The following is a 20,454-nucleotide window of genomic DNA, read 5'->3' as shown; positions in this document are numbered from 1 at the left end:
AATGCAGCCACTAAATAAAGAAATTTGACTGGATATTTGCAGATCTGTTTAGTCACCACAATCAAATGTTTAAAGCGTTCTTTAATCAGACTCTGAGCAATGTGAAAATACTGCACTGGCATCATCATCTCCTCATTCAACAGAGTTTAACAACTCCCTGCCCGATCTGCTGTGCTCGGATGATGACTCTGGCAACGAGGACGTGCTGGACATGGAGTACACTGAAGCAGAAGCCGAGAACCTGAAGAGAAACGCAGAGGTATATCCAGCTGGCACACAGTGTAAAATACTGCAGAGCACAAAAAACGGCAAATAGATTATTCACCTTAAACCAAACGGATGTATAATCACTATGCAAAGCTAAAAACAGTGTTTTACAAATGTAAACCTTAATAAAGGGTCAGTTTAAATAATTCACACCACAGATAAAGTCTTAGATAATCTGCAGGACACTGAATTGATTATGAATCAGAACATGGTGAAATACACGCACTGCTCTGCCTGCTTAAGAAACTGCAGAATAAATTAAATAAAGGAGAAGACTAATGATAACTTATTGGTTGTTGGCCTGCATTAACCTGCCTATGTATCCTGTAATCCACAGAGTGGAGAGTTGGCAAACTCGTTCAGACTCATCAGTGTGGTCAGTCACATCGGGAGCAGCTCCTCCTCTGGTGAGCGCTTGTGTTTGTTTGTGCCTCTGAGTTTAGGTCCTCATGTGTTTGGACAGTGACAAATTATTCAGGAACAATGAAGATGAGCTTTAAGTCCAAACTGTGTATGAAAACTTTAAGGAACTGCTGTAATGTATACGCAGCTTTATTTATATTCCCTATTATCTCAAATGTCAATGAAGAAATTGGCAGCCAGAAATAAAGTTTATTTATATTAAGAATCCTTAAAGTATCAGGGAAAACACTGCTGGATGAAACTGTGTGGTCTTTACTTGGTGTGGGTTTGTGGGTCTCCTGCCTTTAGTTTTGTCTTCAGCAGTAAATTTTGTGAGAGCCTCAAATAATGGTCAGCGCCTTTCAGCAAAAACATGATCTAGCCTGTCCTGATCTGATATTAGATGAGGAATATTAGCTGAACAGGTAAAACAGTATTGAAATCTAACTTAATGGTTGTAGCTTTTAGGAGGAGCCTCTCATAATGTGGCTATAAAAATGTTTTTTGGTTTTTCACCTTTCAGGCCACCAACACAGTGGAATTACTTTTTTTTTTTTTTTTTTTTTTTTTTTTTTTTGTATCATTGTCCAAACACTTATTTACCTGACTGTATACTAAAGCTAGAACCATAAAGTTAGCTCATGTGTCAGGCAGAGGTTATATTTGTCCAATAACTTTGGATAAATGCCGGTGACATCTTCCTTGTCTATACGTTGATGGCGTAGGTGTGCCCCCTGTGTGGGTCGCTTCCGCTGTCGTGGCTATAGACTTCAAGAACCAAATGCTTGCTCTGTGAACAAATATTGATAGATTGTTCCCCTTCTTTATCTTCCCTGTAGGCCATTACATCAGTGACGTGTACGACATGAAGAAACAGTCGTGGCTGACCTACAATGACCTGGATGTGTCTCGCACGCAGGAAGCAGCCGTCCAGCGAGACCGTGACCGTAGCGGATACATCTTCTTCTACATGCACAAGTGAGTGTGCAAGTTCTCCTGTCAGCTGGTTATACATGTCACTGTAATGATGTGAGACGCTCTGCTAATAACACGCTGCTACCTTGTGATCTCTCAGAGATGTGTTCGAGCAGCTATCTGAGATGGAGAGATCTGGAGCTGGAACCACCTCAGAGGCAGGAAGGAACGTCCTGCAGCCCCTCTGAGCGCAACGTCTTTGGACGCCCACCCACACTCAACCACAGCTGATCTTGTTAGATAAAGCTGCCCTGTGAAAAATCCTTCTATACTACTGATTGCCGTCCCTTTTAGGTAGCCTTCAGGCACTTTCTTTTTCCTCTACAGATTACTAAAGGCCAGGATAAAAATAACATCTGATGATGCCGATACAGCGGCTGACCTGTCAAGACTCTTTCAGATACCAGAAATGCAGTTAAAATGTTCCGTGGATCAATTTTTGCCTCTGTGTTTTTGGGGCTGGAGTCTTTCTTTGCTATAATTTTATCAACTGTTTTGTAAGGTTTAATTTTGTTTCTTTCTTAAAGACTTTTCTTCAGACTTTTACTTCAAACTATCAAACACTGGGCGCTCCTGGTGCTTTGTAGATTGTATGTTTGCAGACCCCTTTATTTCCCATATAAGCAAAATAAAGATATATTCTATGTTGGAGTATAAGCTATTATAGAGTTTAGAGGGTTGTTGTATTTAGCGGGTACATTTGGTGCAATATTTGTTACTGGCACAAACTGGTCAATTCAAATCAGCTTTCTGTCCCACAGTGTGGATGTCTTCCCAGTTGCTTTTTGTATTTCATGTGCAACCTGATATTTTTTTTTGTGTGTGTGATTATTTCCATATTTTAGAGGTGTGAAAGAACGTGCATTCATTAATATTTAACTGAGCTTTTCTCAGTTGATCACACTTTGTTGTTTGTTTGGGGTTTTGACCTTGTGCCTCCCAAGAAAACTTTTATAAATATGTGTATACAAGCTTTACTTTGGAAAGTCGCACAACCTTGTTGTTTTTGAATGTTTGTCAAACCTAAAACAGTGTGCAAGTCAGAGTTTCTTCTATAAAGCCAACAGATTTTTATATTTATTGCATATAGAAGGGGGTTGGTTTCTCTTAATTAGCCCAAAATATGAGCCAAGGCAAATAGAAGTCATTACTACTTTATCACCAGAGAAGATACAGTACCTGTTGCATAATATCTTTTATTTCATCACCTTTAGAACAAGTGTTGAGGATTTAAAGTGCCCCTGTTATGCTCACTTACATGGTTAAAGTGTAACTGTTGGATTAAACGCCTTATTGATCAGGGAAGGATACCGTTATCTGCTCCGTTTTAGTGCCTGTCCCTTCAAGGCACCCGTCTTCTGCTCTGATTGGTCAGTTAATAACATTAATATTCTCAGACTGACTGTTAATAAAGCTGTAGCCATGTTAGGAAGACATTTTTACCTGTAAATACAGTCGGAATCACCTGTTGATTCTTTATTTCAAAATGTGCCAAACTCACTGCTACTAGGGCAGTACACCGTGATGTAGATACGTTACGGACTACAAACAATGCCTTTCAGCAGCTGTGTGTGTTTGTTTTGTTGTTGTTGTTTTTTTTAAGCAGTTTCACCCTACAAATATTTATTCAATGGTGGAACAAATAAATTAACAGTAGTGAGTGTTGGAGATGCTGGATATTTTCACTTCTGTTTGTCTTCTGGTCTATAACTGTAGGGAGTTTAAAAAAAAAAAAAAAAAAAGCATAAAAGGGGCACTTTATTAACCAGTTCCTGTCAGGCATGAAGTATGTGGAATATTCTGTTGTTTATTACTGGGCACGGGCTGGTTAACTTTTATTCTGTGTAAGGAAAAAACAAAAAGCTCACTCTTAAACATGCTATTATAGACTTAATCTGGCCACAGCAGATTATTCCCTTAAATTAGCACAACATGGCATTAATTTCTAAAAATTAAATCCCTGCAGACCAAATTTGACACGACTTCTGTCTTTATATTTGGGGATTTTAGGAAGTCTGCACCGATTAGCAGACTTCCTGTTGCACCACGCCGTTTTAATTCTCCAGGTGTTTTAATGTCTGCATTGATTGACGTTTCTTAAATGCCTCTCCTGAACATGCTGTCCCACACACAGTGTAAAGAGCATAAAATGTATTGGTGAAGTGAAAATGAACAGCTTTTTCTACCCTTCATACACAATGGACTCTTCCTAAAGCAGATTTTAATAAAATATTCCAATGAAAGAACTGAGACGTCTTTTTGGTGTTTGAAACTTTTCAGCAGAGCTCACATCAAGTGTTTTTTCAGGAGGTCAGGCTGTTTGTTTAGTGACAAGTCGTTTTATAATACAGACTGCAGTGGGTGTCTTCAAATAAATATAAGAACCACAACAGTATAGAAGCAGTTTCCACTATCACATAGTGCAATATTTAATCTCAGGCCTGCAGGCAGCAGTCAGGGTCACCTGTCCTGACTGCACCTCTTCATCAGGGGATCTAGGTGTCGGCCTGTGAGTCTGCTGTACTCGCTCAAGATGTAGTTTTCTCTCTGCTGCATCTGCAAACATGTTACACCTTTAATCAGCATCGAACATCTAGACATCACATGGTATGAAGTTCATAAATTTGGTATAAAAAAAGCCTCTGCTCATATAGATCTACCTATGGATGACAGATTAAAGGAAAAAAACTGAGTCTTTGTATGTGTGATGATGGAGGCATCTTCTTAGGCGATCTAATGGGTTGTGATCTTGTGACTGGAGCACAAAGTGTATTTCCATTTGAGCTATAGCCTGAGTGGAGGAATGAATTTGGACGCATAAAGCCACCTGTCTCCTTACAAACCTCAGTCCATTCTTCCTCTGTCTCGTGCCTGTAGCCCAGCAGGTGGCAGATCCCGTGCGCAGTGACAACCTGAAACAGGAACAATGGAACAGTTGATCACAGAAAATGGTATTGCTGTGCTTCATTTGGAAGCACTGATGGATTACACACACAAGAGACAGGATAACTTAAGTTACTGTTTCATACAGTCAGCGCTCCGTGCAGATCCAGGGATTCCTCCTGACACTGCTTCATCACAAACTCCACCCCAAGGAAGATATCTCCAAGGTTCAGCTCGTCTCTGTGAAGGGGGCAGGGCAACTTCCCGGGCCTCAGGTCCTTAAATAAACCCCCACAAAACACAGAGATATTTGAGTGGAGAAGTTACCCCAATCCTGCAGATTGTGTTCATGTCTTTCCCACAAGATAGCACAGTAGGTCAACTTAACCTCAATTTTAACTAGTTAAGTCTTGAGTAACGCTGCACCCTAGTGGTGAAAATCTTAGTTAAATTCTGTAGAGAGTAAATACAAAGAGGACCTTAAAGGAAGGTTTCCAAACTCAGTGAAGTGATCAGAGAGATGTACTACTATGCTGAGCCTAGAGTCAAAGTTTTTAGTGCCATGAAGGTTGCTCTCTTTTATTTATTTTTTTTTTACCTGGCTATATCACCATGGTAATATATGCCAAACAGGTAACCTGGTGCAGACCAGTAAGGTTCAGAGTTTTGGTTTAAAATAGATGGAAAGCCACCAATTTCCGTCCCTGAGTGAATATTAAATAACATTAATATTAAAGGAGCTGCTAAATACAAATAGATGCCCAAACAGTAAAATAATGTGCATACACTATCTCTCTTTCAAAACTGTCATTCACCTCATGCCGCTTTCCATAGAGGATAATATGGATGATTAGAAAAGGACAATATTATCCATGATGCAAGCATTGGGCAACAGTTTTGACTGAAAGCCTTCTATGCACCATACATGTAAGATCTGTGGAAATATTTTGAGTTTTAAAAACACTCTTCAGACTCATCTATGCCTAATGTAGCCGTTCACACCAAAGGCATAATTTTACTGTACCAATGCCAGTTTTTTCGGCCAAGCTTTACACAGTGGGAAATTGATACTGACACATGGCTGACAGTTACAATGAAATCAAATCACCCTTCAGCTTTCTAGTTGGGGTTGTTTTATTTTCCTTTCAGGATGTGGAGGGCCAGATTAAGATGGTTCACAGCTGCCTGTGACCCCCTGACTGCATTTTGTCCTACAGCTCTTGATAAGTCCATTCAAAGGCTCTGCTTGCCCATGCTGTTAGATGGTGACGTTGATGAGTCACAGAAGAAGCAGCTGGACGACAAAGGAGGCTTTTTCTGAAGCTCCATTTGGCCTTTTAAACTTTATGAATCTTTTATTGCACACAAAGCAGTGTAACAAATCAAAAACAGAAGAAGACGTCCAGAAACACCCCCAGATCTCCACTAATGGAAGTGTGTTCATTCAAACGTTTAGCTGCCATGTTTACCTCGTAGAATGGGAAAGACAGGACATCCGTGGGGGTGTTCTTCTTCCTGTAGATGTGATTGATCTGCTGCATCTTCTGGTTGTCCACGCAGATGATACCCAGGTCGAACTTCTGGATGCCCAGTATGTGTCTCAGCGTGTCCACGTCCCTGCGCAGCCTGGCGCGCCGAAGAGGCACCACCTTCTGGAGGTTCCTCAAAACTACTCCCATTTTAAACAGCCGACACGACAAGAGAACACGGCTACGGAAAGATCTCGGTACATATGTTAGTGGGTAACCTTCACCTATCTCCTACCTGGCGGCACGTTATTATCGGTTGGTGAGTTTCGCCGTTAGCCACGAGCAAACTGCAGTCTCCAAGGTGACACGAATTAAAATGCAGTCCCCGGGAAATAGATAGTGTAGTTCTTTTCTGGTTTATACAGCTTTGATAATCTAATTCACATTCATTAAACATATTCTTTCTTTTAAGAGATATGGTCGCTTATCTGCCAACAACCGCCTCGTTGGCCATAGCGGAACGAATGGTTTAGCGTTACTAGCAGAAGGAGGACTGATAAGTTTGTCGGACCGGAACCGGATTTAGGAAAATGTGAGCCAAAAAAACAACACAAAACAGTAAAAGGTGGGATCTTTTTTGACGCACTTCTTCGGGTATTCCTATAATTCTGTTAACTGAGGAACTTTATGAGCAGCCAAACAAACTTTACTAAGTAATACTTTCAAGGTGTTAGCCTGTGCTAGCAGTGGAGCTATGAGTCTGTTTTCGTCTCTCTTTTTTTTTAGCAGCTTTTAACCTTAAATTCTTCTCAGGCCGGAACTGCCTTACTGCTTTTTGCTCTTTGAATGCTTAAAAACGTTTTCCTCGTTAACATAAATCGTTTTTTGAGCCATGAATCCACGCAATCCGTTCGGTAGTGTCCAAGTAGGAGCTTTCCAAACCTCGGGTAGCAGCGTGAAGCCCAGCCAGTTATCATCATTTGGGCAGCAGAGCTCCAGCACACAGGCCCCGCAGAGTGTGGGATTTTTCGGGCAGCCGCCCCCTCACGGAAGCAACATCTTTGGACAATCCCCGGCCTTTGGACAGCCATCTGCGCAGGCTTCAGCGTTTGGACAGCCATCTACCCAGGCTTCGGCGTTTGGACAGCCATCTACCCAGGCTTCGGCGTTTGGACAACCATCTACCCAGGCTTCGGCGTTTGGACAGCCATCTGCCCAGGCTTCGGCGTTTGGACAGCCGTCTGTCCAGGCTTCCTCGTTTGGACAGCCATCTGCCCAGGCTTCCTCGTTTGGACAGCCACCTGCCCAGGCTTCGGCGTTTGGACAGCCACCTGCCCAGGCTTCGGCGTTTGGACAGCCACCTGCCCAGGCTTCGGCGTTTGGACAGCCATCAGCCCAGGCTTCCTCGTTTGGACAGCCACCAGCCCAGGCTTCCTCGTTTGGACAGCCACCAGCCCAGGCTTCCTCGTTTGGACAGCCACCAGCCCAGGCTTCCTCGTTTGGACAGCCACCAGCCCAGGCTTCGGCGTTTGGACAGCCACCAGCCCAGGCTTCGGCGTTTGGACAGCCACCAGCCCAGGCTTCGGCGTTTGGACAGCCACCAGCCCAGGCTTCGGCGTTTGGACAGCCACCAGCCCAGGCTTCGGCGTTTGGACAGCCACCTGCCCAGGCTTCGGCGTTTGGACAGCCATCAGCCCAGGCTTCGGCGTTTGGACAGCCATCAGCCCAGGCTTCGGCGTTTGGACAGCCATCAGCCCAGGCTTGGCGTTTGGACAGCCATCAGCCCAGGCTTCGGCGTTTGGACAGCCATCAGCCCAGGCTTCGGCGTTTGGACAGCCATCAGCCCAGGCTTCGGCGTTTGGACAGCCATCAGCCCAGGCTTCGGCGTTTGGACAGCCATCTGCCCAGGCTTCGGCGTTTGGACAGCCGCCATCAGGAGTGAGCAGCACGGGTTTTGGGGGTGGCACAACACCGGCTTTTGGACAGACTGGAGGGCCCGGTCAGAGTTCAATGTTTGGGCAAACACCTGCTTTTGGGCAGGCTTCGGGATTTGGCAAACAGCCACCAGCAATCGGCCAGCAGCCCTCTGGGTTTGGGAGCCCACTGAGACCCGCAGTGAGTCAGCCTCAGCCTCTCGGGTTTGGACAGCCATCATCGTCATCCACCAGTGCCACCACCAACACCAGTCTGCGTGGGCCAGGTCAGAACAGGAGCTTCGCACCATCTGAATTTAGTTTCAGGCCAGCCAATGAGGCACTTTTCAAACCCATCTTTAGTGCCAGTCCTGAGCCAACCAACCCCACAACCACTTCACTGTCCAACTCGGCTTTTGGTGGGTCCCAGACAACCTCCAGCACCACCACCACATCTGGTTTTCCTCTGTTGCCTAAGTCTGAGTCTTTAGACTTCAGCTTCTCTGAACCAGCCTCAGCCCCCTCTATCTCCTCTCAAAGTAACCCACTATCAACTGACAGCAGTAGTGGTCCAGCTACCACTCTTCAGTTCACCTTCTCCCAACCAGCCACACTCACCAGCTCCAGCACTAAGGCTGCCACCACAGAGCCCACCACCCCGTCGTCTTTCAGCTTTACACCCAAAACCCTCCAGCCTCAGGCAGCGCAGCTTTTTGGAGGAACAACTTTTGGTCAATCCTCAGCTTTTAGTGAAACCAAAACCAAAGAAGAGGCCAGTACAGATGTCAAAGTCCATACGAGCCAAGGGGACATCAGCATATTTGCACGGCTTGGCAAAGGCACCAAGCGGAAAGACGATCCACCAATCTCTAGCACCGGCCTTGAGAAATCAGCTGTCCCTGAGGAGGATGTTCCACCTGAAGCAGATTCACTGAGACATCCCCCGAAGAGGCCGTTGATGAGGTCGCGTGGCCCGCCAAGAGGATTATTCAGCCGAGCAGTGAGCAGTCTTCGTAAGGATGGTGCTAAACCAGTGAGGCGGGAGGCTGCAAACAAACAGGAGAGGGAGGAGGTCCAAACTCAGAGTGGTGACCTCTTTGTAACGCCACCTGCTGCCCAGACACTGACCATAGATGTGCAGGATAAAGCTGAAGAATCAGGTGAGACATAAAAGTCATACATGCTGTGCATTAGTAATAAATGTGTGAAGTGTCATGACAAAAATCGTTCATCATGCAAATTACTTCTAAACAATTGAAGGCCAGTTTACTCGTCATGCCTTAGAATGACTGTAGTGATTTTTCTCCAAATGTTTTATTCTTTTTCTCTGATCTTTTATTCTTTTACTTTTTCTTCTCTCTTTCCTGAGCCACAGTCCGCATCTTAGTGGGCACAGCATTGGGCAGCCTGAACCTCTTTTTTTTTTTTTTTTTTTTTTTTTCTTAATTTAAACATATCTTATTTAAATCATTCTTACTCCTGACTAATATGAGGCTCATTGTCTACAGTAGAGCTTTTGTTATTAGTGTGCACTCATTCCCTTCATCCTTCTCTAGATTCAGCAAAACCTTCAGAATCAAAGGTTGCAACCACGACCCCAAATAAACGTGGCTCACGCACTGAGAGCATGGACAGCCTGAGCGGCATGTCTCCCACCGACTGCACCTCACTCATGTGCAAGAACGTCCCTTCAGCACTCAACAGAAGAGACACGATCGAGAAGCACTTTGCTCGGTTTGGGAAAGTTCACAAGATTATCTGCCGGCCCGCCAAGAACCTCACCATAGTGTACTTCAATGACCATGTGAGTCACCTCTTTGTACCCTCACCATCCTAAGTTAGAGGGTCTCGACAAAACTGGCATTCAGTTTAACTTTTCTCTCTCAAGCTTCTACTCTTTTACTGCAGGTATTTTGGAGTTTCCTATTCTACTTTATACAGTGTAATGTAGATTTTTTTGTCTTTTCCCGTCATCTCTTTCAGGCATCAGCGGCAAAGGCAAAGAAAAAAGGCAAAATCCTGCAAGGAAAAGAGCTTCTCCTCCTGTGGCAGAGAAAGAAGCAGAGTAAATGCAAACGTTTCTTTAAAAGCTAGTTTATTTTGGCAAAAACATCCTCTAACACAGAGTGATGGTTCTTCTGGATTAATGTGTAATGTTATGGAGCAGGTCCAGCGGAGAAAGCGGGTAGACCTGGAACTGGAAAGGAGACGTCAGAAGGAGAAGGCCAGGAGGACATGGAGTCAAAAGCAGGTTCTTCTTCACCACTCCGGAGACCCACCCTCAGACCTCCCACACTCAGCAGCACGGTGACTTTCAGCCGCAGGTAACACAGCACCTAATTTTTACTTCACCTATAAAGCTATCATGTAGTACGAAAAGTTTCCACAACATTGTGGCTCTCTCACATGTGTCAGCTCCCCGGTGAAGAAGCCTTCCCCCGTAAAGGCTCTGCAGTTTGACACTGAACCTCAGAAAGAGAGCAGCACCAGCCAGAGCCAGAGCTCCGAGCGCCCGGTCCCATCCTCTCTCCTCCACCTCATCGGGCAGGTGGCTGAGACCGCAGAGGACAAATACCGCCTCCTCGAGCAGAGAGACAAGATCCTGCGTCAAGGCAAACCCACCTCTCACATCGGCCATTATTAACAGAGCTACAAAAATAAAATAAAAAGGTGTGAGACATTTAGTGCTGATGTCTTTACAGGCCGGCCAAAGCGGACAGACCTCCACCTTTCCAAGGTATTTGTGGGGACGTGTCCTGACATGTGTCCTGAGAAGGAGAGGTACATGAGAGAAACTCGGAACCAGCTCAGCGCATTCGAAGTCATTCCAAGCACGGAGACGGTAACGTCTTTAATATCAATGGAAAATGCTAAATTTTACCTAGAACTCCATGTTTTGTCATGGAGTACATTTAGATTTAAATTTGAACTCCTCTTTAATCACTTCATCTGATTGCACTAATTGGACATTTGGGTGCATAACATTGCAAACATATCTGCTATTCCTTAATAATGAATGTGTAAATATCTGTTTAGCTCAGTGATAAATAATAATAAATATGTATACACTGGCGAGACACTGCAGACTAGAAATGTCCAACTCACTTCAGTTCGTGGGCCAAAGTAAAGCCTCGTATGATGCCCGACAGTCAAACAACTAAATGTTTAAAACTTTTCTTTTAATTTAAACAAAAATTTCCTAAAAACTTTCAAATGTAGTGAACTGTCCATTACAGAACTGATGATGAGCCACCTGAGATACTTTTAAATGTCCTCTTATTAAACTACTGTCCTATTTTCACTTTGTAGTGATGTTCACATCACTTCACCGGGTAGTACAGAATGAAAATGTATTGGCCCAGGGCAGACCCTGGACTCACTGGAAATGTTATACCTCTCGGCTGGCCTGGGAATGACTTGTCCCCTTCGGATGAGATTAAAGAGGTGGCTGTGGTGAGGGAAGTCTTGGCTTCTTTGCTTAGACTGCTGCCCTGTGACTCAAACGCTGATGGATAGATGGATGAAATGGTTGTCGGTGTTTTTTGTAGCAGGCTGTAACCTGGTTATGGAAGGAAATGAGATTCCTTCTTGCCGTAAACAAATTTTTCTCCTTCCGTCTCTGACCAGGTGGATCACAAAGCCGCCATCAAGGAGTACAGCCGCTCATCAGCCGACCAGGAGGAGCCCCTGCCCCATGAGTTGCGTCCTTTGCCTGTACTCAGCATGACTATGGACTATCTGGTGACGCAGATCATGGATCTGGGCCACGACAACTACCGGGACTGGTACGACTTTGTCTGGAACAGAACCCGCGGCATCCGCAAGGTAGTGCCTCAGATGAGCTGCTCCAGCTATACTTAATTACAACTTCAAAAAAGCTGTTTTGTTTCTGGAGGTTTAGGTGGGTGATTGGTGCGATTTAGAGTCATTGCTCTGGAGAGACTGATCCTCGTCTCCATCTCTCACTCACAGGACATCATCCAGCAGCACCTCTGCTGCCCACAAACGGTGTCTCTGATTGAAAAGTGCACCCGCTTCCACGTGCACTGTGCCCACCACCTCTGCGAGGAGCACATGTCAACGTTCGACCCCAAGATAAACAACGAGAACATGACCAAGTGCCTGCAGAGCCTGAAAGAAATGTACCAGGACCTGGCTACGCGTCACATCTTCTGCCCCCGTGAGCCGGAGTTCCGTCAGTACAGCGTTCTGCTGAAGCTCAACGATGGGGACATCCTGCGGTCAGTCACAGAAACATATACAGAATATACCCATTCGGTGCTCCAGCGAGCATTTCCTCTGTAATTTGTAGCTGCATCTCACACCTGACCCTTAATCCTCCACGCAGTGAGGTGCAGCAGTTTCGTGATGAGGTGCGAAACTCCGCCGAGGTGAAGTTTGCGGTGCAGGCATTTGCTGCCGTCAACAGCAACAACTTTGTTCGCTTCTTCAAGCTGGTGAAAGGAGCCTCGTACCTCGCCAGCTGCCTCCTGCACAGATACTTCAACCAGGTCAGAAACTGTCTGGAAATCATGTCTGAATGTTTCTCAATGAGTTCCTGAATGTTGGATTGTTTACGCACTTTTTTCAGGGATGCTTCAATTGTGACACTTTTGGATCACAACCTAAATTTGCTGATCAAATTTTTGTTGCTCTTGTTATTATTTTATTTTGTTTGTGTTATTCATCTCCTGCACTGTGCCAGGAAACAATTTAATTATTTGATCTTTTATTCAGCACAAAATGAATGTGCCATACCAGATAATATTTTTATTTCCTGATATACTGTAGTCATCAAGCCTGATGGACTTCACTTTTTAATTACTTTTTTTAATGATTGAGAGAAGGTTAACACAGAGGATTGCAGTAACAGGATGGCAGCAGGTTGTTTTAATGCTTACACTTGTGTTGTTAAGCTCGTGCTGTATCTGGAGCGCACGTCAACCAGCTGACGACCACCAAATCCCAGTTAACCAACTTCCTGTCAATGTAATTATTATTCCTGGAACTGTATGATGGCATAATTGTTGTTAGCAGCTGTAGCTTATGTCTTAAAAAAAATCCTTAAAAAAAATATGATGCTTAACTTCAGCATGGAGATTAATTTAAACCTGGCAGGATATTAATTAAGGGGGCAATATTTTAGTTTTTTTGTTGGTTGAAAAGGTCAGAACAAATATTGATGTGTTAGAAAGAGATTTGGTGTTCATTAAAATAATAAAGTTTTTTGTGCGGGTGTTGAAAACTCCTAAACTTCATGTCTGTGTGCAGGTCAGAGCTAAGGCGCTGAAGACCCTGAACATGGCTCACACTGTGGGTCCCCGCTCCACTTTGTTTCCTGTTAACGACGTCGTGCGGATGCTGATGTTCCGCACCGCTGCAGAAGCGACTGACTTCATCCAGCAGTACGGCCTCAACGTCAACGATGGGTGAGCGTCCACGGGACTGGTTTCTCTCTCAGCTCCTTTCAGTGCAATAGTGTTTCTAAGGTCGTATTGCAGACTTATTGCATCGGCACGACAACCTTGAATAGCCCTTCTTTTAAACTCGTTTTTGTATTTTATGTTTTTTTCCCCAGCATGGTTGAGCTGAGTCGAATAGCCTATCAGGAGCCAGAGCTGCCGCTATCCCAGAAGAAGTCTGAGGTGATTCTCGCTAAGAGAACGGTCTTGATTGGGGAGGTGGTGAACGGAGGGCCCCTCCCGAACCCTCCCCAGCACACCCCCGTCTGCAGCTTTGACTCCCAGAACAAATACAGAGGAGAAGGAGGCTTGATCGAGGCCACGCCATCCCACTTTAAAGGTTAACATGTTTTATTTTCTCCAGTTGTTGCACACACGTTAGGTTATTCTATTTCTGTAAAACTCAACTAAGAATGATCATTTGATCACATTCAGGAGGCGAGGAAGTGAATTCTTTGATACCTGTTTTGCTGTTTCAGTCATTGGTGACAGAATGGAGCTGAAGGCGCCACCCAGTGGCGAGCTGCTGTCTCAGGTCGTACCAGTCAAAGCTCCCGATGTTCCTGCTGCCTTTGGGGCAGCTGCAGCTATTATAGATGAGACGGGAGAGCCCTCGACCCACCCAGCTGAGCCCCAGCAGCTATTCCAGCCTGTCAGACCCCCATCACCTCCACCCAAACCTCAGCTGGTGTTCAGTGATGAGGTGGGGAAGAGTTCCCAGCTCTTCATAGACATTACTAATTCTCATTTTCAGTACAGGACGTTCTCTTATAACTCTGTGTTTTTATAAGTAATGTAGATATATTTTTATCTGCTACTGTGTAGGGAATGTATCTGTCTGTTAGAAGTACCCTAAAAGGTTTTCCAGTAAACAAATTGCAATTAAATTTAGGATTGCTCACTTAAAATCACTTTGTGTATCTTTAACAGTAAAGATAAAGAATGAATGTTTTCCTTCCTTCTCTTAAAATTTGGAATCTCACATTTTTTTTAAGTTCACTATGCACCAGTTTGTGTGATAAGAACTCATTAAAACATCTTTTCTGTCGCTCGCTGCAGGACATCATGGCTGAGCTGGATGGTGTGGTAGAAGAGGTGGTTGATGCAGCAGTGAGGGAGATGGCTGAGGCCGGCGCCAGCTACGCTTCAGCAGCGCTCAAGTAAGGTTATCATCATGCAGTGTTTGGGAGGAAGTCCTCCGGTTAACATGACTGATAACTGGCTGGGTTTTTTTTGTTTATTTTTGCTTTGTGCAGGGAGAGCAGCGTGCAGGTGGAGATGATGGTGAGCGAGGTCCTGAGGCAGATGCTACAGGAGGTGTCTGCTGCCGAGATCAAGCTGGAGCATGAGCGCGTCGCTGAAGAAAAACGCAAGCTTGAAGAAGCTAGGTTGGTCTGCCAGCAGCTGGTTTTTAACAGGCTTATCGCTGCCCTGGGTTCAGTTAGGAAAAGGGGAAAATATCTTCTACTCTGACAACAGACTCGTGTTTTCCTAAGCCGCAATTGTGACTCTGTCTTAAATATTTAGGGCCGTTTTTGCCACGACTAACCCTGGTTTGTTTCTCCTTTTCTGTCTGTATCAGGAGGCGTCAGGAGCACGAGGCTTTCCTAACTCAGTTTAGCTTCTCTCTCTGCACAGAGGTGATGCATGAAGTGCTAGATGAGACCATAAAGGAGACCGCTGCCTCTGAGATCCAGTAAGACTTAAACAAATCTGACCAAATGTGTAACTAAGCAAAATCTGTTATGTTAATTTTGGACCTGAATACAGTCGCTTTCCACGATTCACAGTTCAAAGTAATCCTTATTTGTCTTTTTTGGGCTTTGGCACAATTTTCAGTTCACCCTATGTCTCAGACAAGCTCTTTTAGCTCCTGCCTTTTAAGCCAACTGTATTCTGATTGGCTGACCCACAAAGGAGGTAGGCGGGGCTTCTGTTGCAGATTGGGGAGAACAGAAAAACCAGCCTGACACTGAATGTTTGAGGAATTACTTACACACACACACCAACCTCATTATTTAAAACTTGGGTCATGTTTATTATGAGCATCCACTAACTTAACAGTGTGCATGTGACAGCGAATGAGGACGAGTGGACATACAGAACAAAAAGAGGAATTTCCTGATGTTGGAGCTCTTCGAGTGGCAGACATTAACTTAAAAAAATTGTTTTTCAGGGAGGCATTGAATGAGAAGGCAGAGCAGGTAGCTAAATGCACAGAACAGGTGTGCGTGAGTCTAGTTGAGGAGACTCTGAATGCAGACATCGCTGTGTTGGTTGAAAACCTGCTTGAAGCAGAGCTGCAGCGTATCCACAAGTACATCAAAAGGTAAAAATATGGATAATGAAGGCACTCGAGCAAAACAAAACGGCACCAAGAATCCCAGAAACTTCTTTCTGCAGTTTTTAAATATTTTTCTTCCTCATCTACCAGGTGGCGTGACGTGGTGGCTGTTCGCCGGCAGCTGAAGCGACAGATGCGAGGCTTTCCTGCAGCCCCTTGCTGCGTTGACCCTCGCTTCAAACTGAAGGCTCTGGCTCCCAGCGCCCCTGCTCAGCCCTCCATAGCAGATCTGGCTCGTGGTTTGGTCAACCTGGGAAATGCTGGCATGTTGGCGCTCTCCAGCACCAGGTGTGTGCATGTCCTGTCCTCTCCTGTCAGTGTTGGACGATGAGCACAGTTCCTTTACTGTAACATGTTTTCTGTCTGTCCAGGTTGTACAATATGAAACGAGGAGCAATCCACCAGATGAGAGTTCACTACTACTTTCAGCAGCTGCTTGAGTAAGTCCTGTTCCTGTGTTTGTTCAGTCAGCAGTCCGTGTCACAAAGTGTCATTTTGACCTGTTTCTGGCGTCGCCCTCAGCGAGACAGTTTGGGCGCCTCTTGACCTGCCAGCGCTGGTGACGGAAAACATCCCCAACGCACCCGAGCGAATCTTCTGGAAGGCCGTCGTTCTTTTACCCAGCAACCATGAGAGCGTTGCCAGCCTGGCAGACAGGTGCTCTAATGCCCTAAAGATATCCTAGGCCCGGTTTTTTATGAACATTTCACTGATTGTGTCCTGTCTGTTATGATTTCAGGATCCTCTCTGACTGGCTGGAGGTGAAGCTCGGTGGGCATAAGGAGTCAGAGGGCAGGGAGGAGCAGCCAGAGGGCACCCTGCAGACACTGACCGTCACCAACACGCTGCAGGAGAGCGGACAGTGCACTCACAAAGTCCACATTAGCATCAAGGTCAGATCATGCAGGGCATGCAGAAATAGAAATATGATTATTCAGAGCAGAGCTGTGCTAGAGTCACAATAGAGAGGAGCTTCATGTTAGGTTAAATCTTTTAAGGCTGAGCTGAAAAGCTTGTGTGCAAGCCGAAAAATAACTAGAATAAGCTTAAACTGTAAAGAAGAAGCAGCTTTTTCAGGGACATAAATCATGTTTTGCTGAGATTAAAAGTACCAGAAGTCCATTAATGATCAGAAAAACAAAACGGTTAGGAATTATATGTTAATATTTCTTTCCCCACCCCGCAGGTGTCTCGAGGTCCGCTAAACGAAGACGGCCTGTCCAAAATGGAGGAGAGTTGTGAGCTCCAGGGGACGAGCGCCCTCATCATGCTGCTGCCCGCCCTGCCCTCCGTGGAGCCTGGGCAGGACGAGCAGGACGTCCCGCTGCTGTCCGCCTTGCTTCAGCTCAAACAGTTACAGCAAGCCAGCGCCTGGCACTGCCCACTGCCGCTCGTCATCCTGGTACCGGGGCCAGACGGGGGCGCTGCTGATACACAGAAACTTGTTGAAGGTGAGAAATGGTAGTGAAGACTGCACGAAGAGATTTCTGTAGTAGTTGGTAAATGAGTGTTTTTAAAAAAGCTTCATCTCTTCTAGCTTTGAAGCTGCACACACTGGTGAAGGATGGCCTGATATCGGAGTATACGTTCTTCTTCATACCTGAGACCACTAATGATCTGCAGGGATCCAAACAGGTACGCATTTGCTCCTTTGCCATCATGGAGGGTTTTTTTGGTCTTGCTTTTTTCCTTTACTGACCTTCTCCATCTTCTCTCCATACTGTCCTGTTGTTTGTCTTCAGATAAGCCAGGCCATGCGCTGGCTGGCTGTCCGTGCTCTGCCACCTTTCCCTCTCTCCTGTAAGACCCTGGTAGAGCTCATTGAGTCCACCTTAAGTCATGAATTCAGTCCCAGAGTTTACTCCCACCGGTTGGAGCGAGCTGCCGCACATCTTCCATCCCAGGACCCAGCTCCTGTCGTCCAGCTTTACAACGCAGTCCTGACTCACGTCGCTGATAAAGTGGCATCTCAGGAGTTCTGCGGGCTCTCGTGGCCTCCGGGCGAATTCTGTCTGCCTGACATGAGGGATTTTGTGCCTCATCTGGCCTGGAACTCCTCCCAGCACCTGGCCTGGCTGCGGGAAATCATCCGCAGCCTGCAGCTGCCAGAGTGGGAGCAGCTGTCCGCAACAGGTCAGTTTCACACAGAAAGAAATTTATCTTCCACAAAGATATTCAGAGGTTAATAATCCTATTTTATATATTTAATCATCTTATTTCTCTCTTTAGACTCGTGGTCTGAGCTGTGCTCCTCCATTTTTCGCTACGCCGCTAAGATCCCGGTCTCATGTCGCAGTCAACCCCTCCTCATGTCTCGACTCGAAAACCTTCTGGAAAGAGTCAAGTTAAAGAGTCGGCGCACCCGAACCCCCGGATACGCTGGAGAAGACGATGCATGTGTGGACCTCAGTTTGATTCCTTGGGATGACGTGCTGGTGATCTGCATTGACCACAAGCTGAAAGACTGGCAGATACCTAAACCACCTGTCTGCCAAGGTGAGGACCACACTGCTGTAATTAATTAAAACTAAATTTGGGACTAATTAAAACCATATAGAGCACTTAATAAAGTTACCAAATACAATAAAAATGTAAAGACAATGTCTTAAGTTTTAGTCTTTGTCAGTTTGGTCTAATTTTCTGTGGAAAATCATCAAAAAAATGCCTATTTTCCACTTTGCTATTGATGTTTTTGACCCATAATACCTATAATACCTATTTATTGTTTGTTTTAAGATGCTGTGACAGAGGATGGAGAGATTCTGGTTTACTTCCCCAAATACTCACTGAAGGGCTTCCAGCCGCCCAAGGAGTGGACGGCGGCCATGAGGCAAACTCACAGAGAGAAGCAGCAAGAGAAGGAGGGGTAAGAAGGCCCAGGAAAACCCCACAGGCTGTCACTGCCTCTGAGACATGCACATCTTTCTTTTAATCTGACAGCACCTGAATGTGCAACACTATTGTGCAGTGCATGAAGCAAAATCTCAGACTCCCCAAAAACAGTCCTACTTAAATGTTCTAAAGCCGGCGTCATGGTGGCATCCTTGGAGCGCCTCCTTTGCTCTTCCTTTGTTCCTAATTCCTCCGGTTTTCTCCCTCCTCAGGGTGAGTGCAGCTGCTTATGCCACACCCACCACGGCGACCCTCAGGCAGAGGTTGTTCCACAGTCTGGTGGAGCCCGTCGAGGCTCTGTCAGCCCCGCTGGACTTCACCCACACACCCACGCCACCGGAGCTGCTGGCCCACAAAGTCCTGCAGAGCTTAGAGGAGGAGAAGGCTGAAAGCAAGAGGTACACCTACATCACCGCTTTTAAATGTGATGTTCATGGATTAGGGTGGCGGGGCACACACAGGTAGGGAGTTTTAGCCCCAGACTAGGTTTTTATGACCAAAAGGCCATCCCACACCCACCAGTTCAAGTGAACCTCAGTGAACCTCATGGCAGTTTGCAAAATCATCACAATTTTTAGTATAATGAGAATTTTCCACTTCTTTTGTATCCCCTATGAGTGATTTTTCATCTGCTAGGTATCCAGGAGCAAACCATTACACCCTGATTTAATTTTCTGCTTCGTTCGTTTCATTTTTGATTCAATATTAATTAAAAATCTTGTCCCTGAAACTCTTGGTTCTTGTCTCTAATCGAGCTAAACTTGACAGCGAGTGAATTTGGGCTTTGAAAGAAAGAAACAAGAGCATTGTAATCAGAATGAACTCATAATCATCACAAGTCAAAATTGTGATTTTTTTAAATTGAAGTTTGATTGACTGGGGAGCCTGACAGTAAACACACCCTCTCTGCCTTTCTGCAGGAGCATGGAGCAGCTTCAGTGCTGGGTGGATGGCGACCCTTTGGAGCAACTGACCACCCCGCTCTTCCTCCCATCCTCCACACTTCTGTCCATGCCCACGACCATAAGGCACACCCCCACAGCCAGGACTCGAGAGGCATCTTTCACACAGGTACGACTGTTTCCCGACACTTAAATAGGTCCGCTGTTTAAGCTGCTACAGATAAAGAAAATCTTTTATCTTTCCAGGAGCCTGATGATCCTTCGGAAAAAGTGACCCGGCGTAATACTGCTCCTGAATCTTTGACGTGGCGACTGAAGGAGCTGGAACGCCAGATCTTGGCAAGCCAAGAGGAAGAACTGGCCTGCAGGCTAAAGCTGAGCGGCATGCTGAGCATCGTCGATGACTGACAACACTTGAAGCAAACAGATCCTAAGTGTTTGCATCTACATACCTGTCTGACATGATCATCACCTTTTCAACTCAGTGTGGTCGGGTCCACGGACTAGAAATAGGAGTGTGTTTTTGTTTTGTTTTTTTTGTTGTTGTTATTTTAAACATGAAAATGTATAATTTTGTAGCACTGACTCCGGATTTATTGTTGTTTATTAAGAGTGTCTCTGTGCTACTAGTACATTAAACGCTGGGGATTGAACTCCTTTAATCCCACATTATTATTGAATATTACTGAATTGTTGAATAAAAGTGGAATATTTTTCTTGTAAAACCGTTTGTCATTGTTATCATTGTTTTATCACTGTCCAGCTGTGAGCCACATGTGTATGTTTATCTGAGCAGCTCTATGATTCGACGACCTCACTGTAAACTCCGCCCATTTACCCTCCTACTCGGTTTGTGATTGGACATCCGGGTCTCTGCTCATGTCTCTCCATGTGGAGAACTCCTCGGACGGGCCTCGCAAGGCCTCCTGGGAAGTGGAGTCTAAG

At 45.4% G+C, this 20,454-nt stretch overlaps 2 protein-coding genes across 2 annotated transcripts; one reads left to right on the top strand and one right to left on the bottom strand.

Moving 5' to 3' along the window:
• Window positions 1–117: 117 nt before the first annotated feature.
• LOC116309463 (endoribonuclease YbeY) lies at window positions 118–6,952 on the bottom strand. Its single transcript, XM_031726068.2, has 5 exons — window positions 5,997–6,952; window positions 4,674–4,805; window positions 4,488–4,556; window positions 4,109–4,200; window positions 118–241 (listed from the first exon to the last, which is right to left on the bottom strand). The coding sequence occupies exons 1-5, from the start codon at window positions 6,204–6,206 to the stop codon at window positions 133–135; spliced, it is 612 nt and encodes a 203-aa protein (XP_031581928.2). The 5' UTR covers window positions 6,207–6,952; the 3' UTR covers window positions 118–132.
• On the top strand, window positions 6,473–20,235 carry LOC116309454 (minichromosome maintenance complex component 3 associated protein). Its single transcript, XM_031726052.2, has 29 exons — window positions 6,473–6,523; window positions 6,948–9,069; window positions 9,466–9,713; window positions 9,893–9,974; window positions 10,077–10,233; window positions 10,325–10,521; window positions 10,612–10,751; window positions 11,537–11,734; window positions 11,882–12,150; window positions 12,258–12,420; window positions 13,181–13,338; window positions 13,488–13,711; window positions 13,851–14,074; window positions 14,431–14,531; window positions 14,628–14,759; window positions 14,954–15,067; window positions 15,548–15,700; window positions 15,806–16,003; window positions 16,087–16,155; window positions 16,238–16,372; window positions 16,455–16,608; window positions 16,902–17,166; window positions 17,253–17,350; window positions 17,458–17,848; window positions 17,945–18,211; window positions 18,452–18,581; window positions 18,820–19,005; window positions 19,528–19,678; window positions 19,756–20,235. Exons 1-29 carry the CDS (start codon window positions 6,473–6,475, stop codon window positions 19,915–19,917), a joined length of 6,939 nt encoding a protein of 2,312 aa, XP_031581912.2. The 3' UTR covers window positions 19,918–20,235.
• Window positions 20,236–20,454: the final 219 nt, after the last annotated feature.

The sequence above is a fragment of the Oreochromis aureus genome, linkage group 16 (assembly GCF_013358895.1).
Source record: "Oreochromis aureus strain Israel breed Guangdong linkage group 16, ZZ_aureus, whole genome shotgun sequence".
Lineage (NCBI taxonomy): Eukaryota > Metazoa > Chordata > Actinopteri > Cichliformes > Cichlidae > Oreochromis > Oreochromis aureus.
This window is presented reverse-complemented; position numbering and strand designations above follow the sequence as displayed.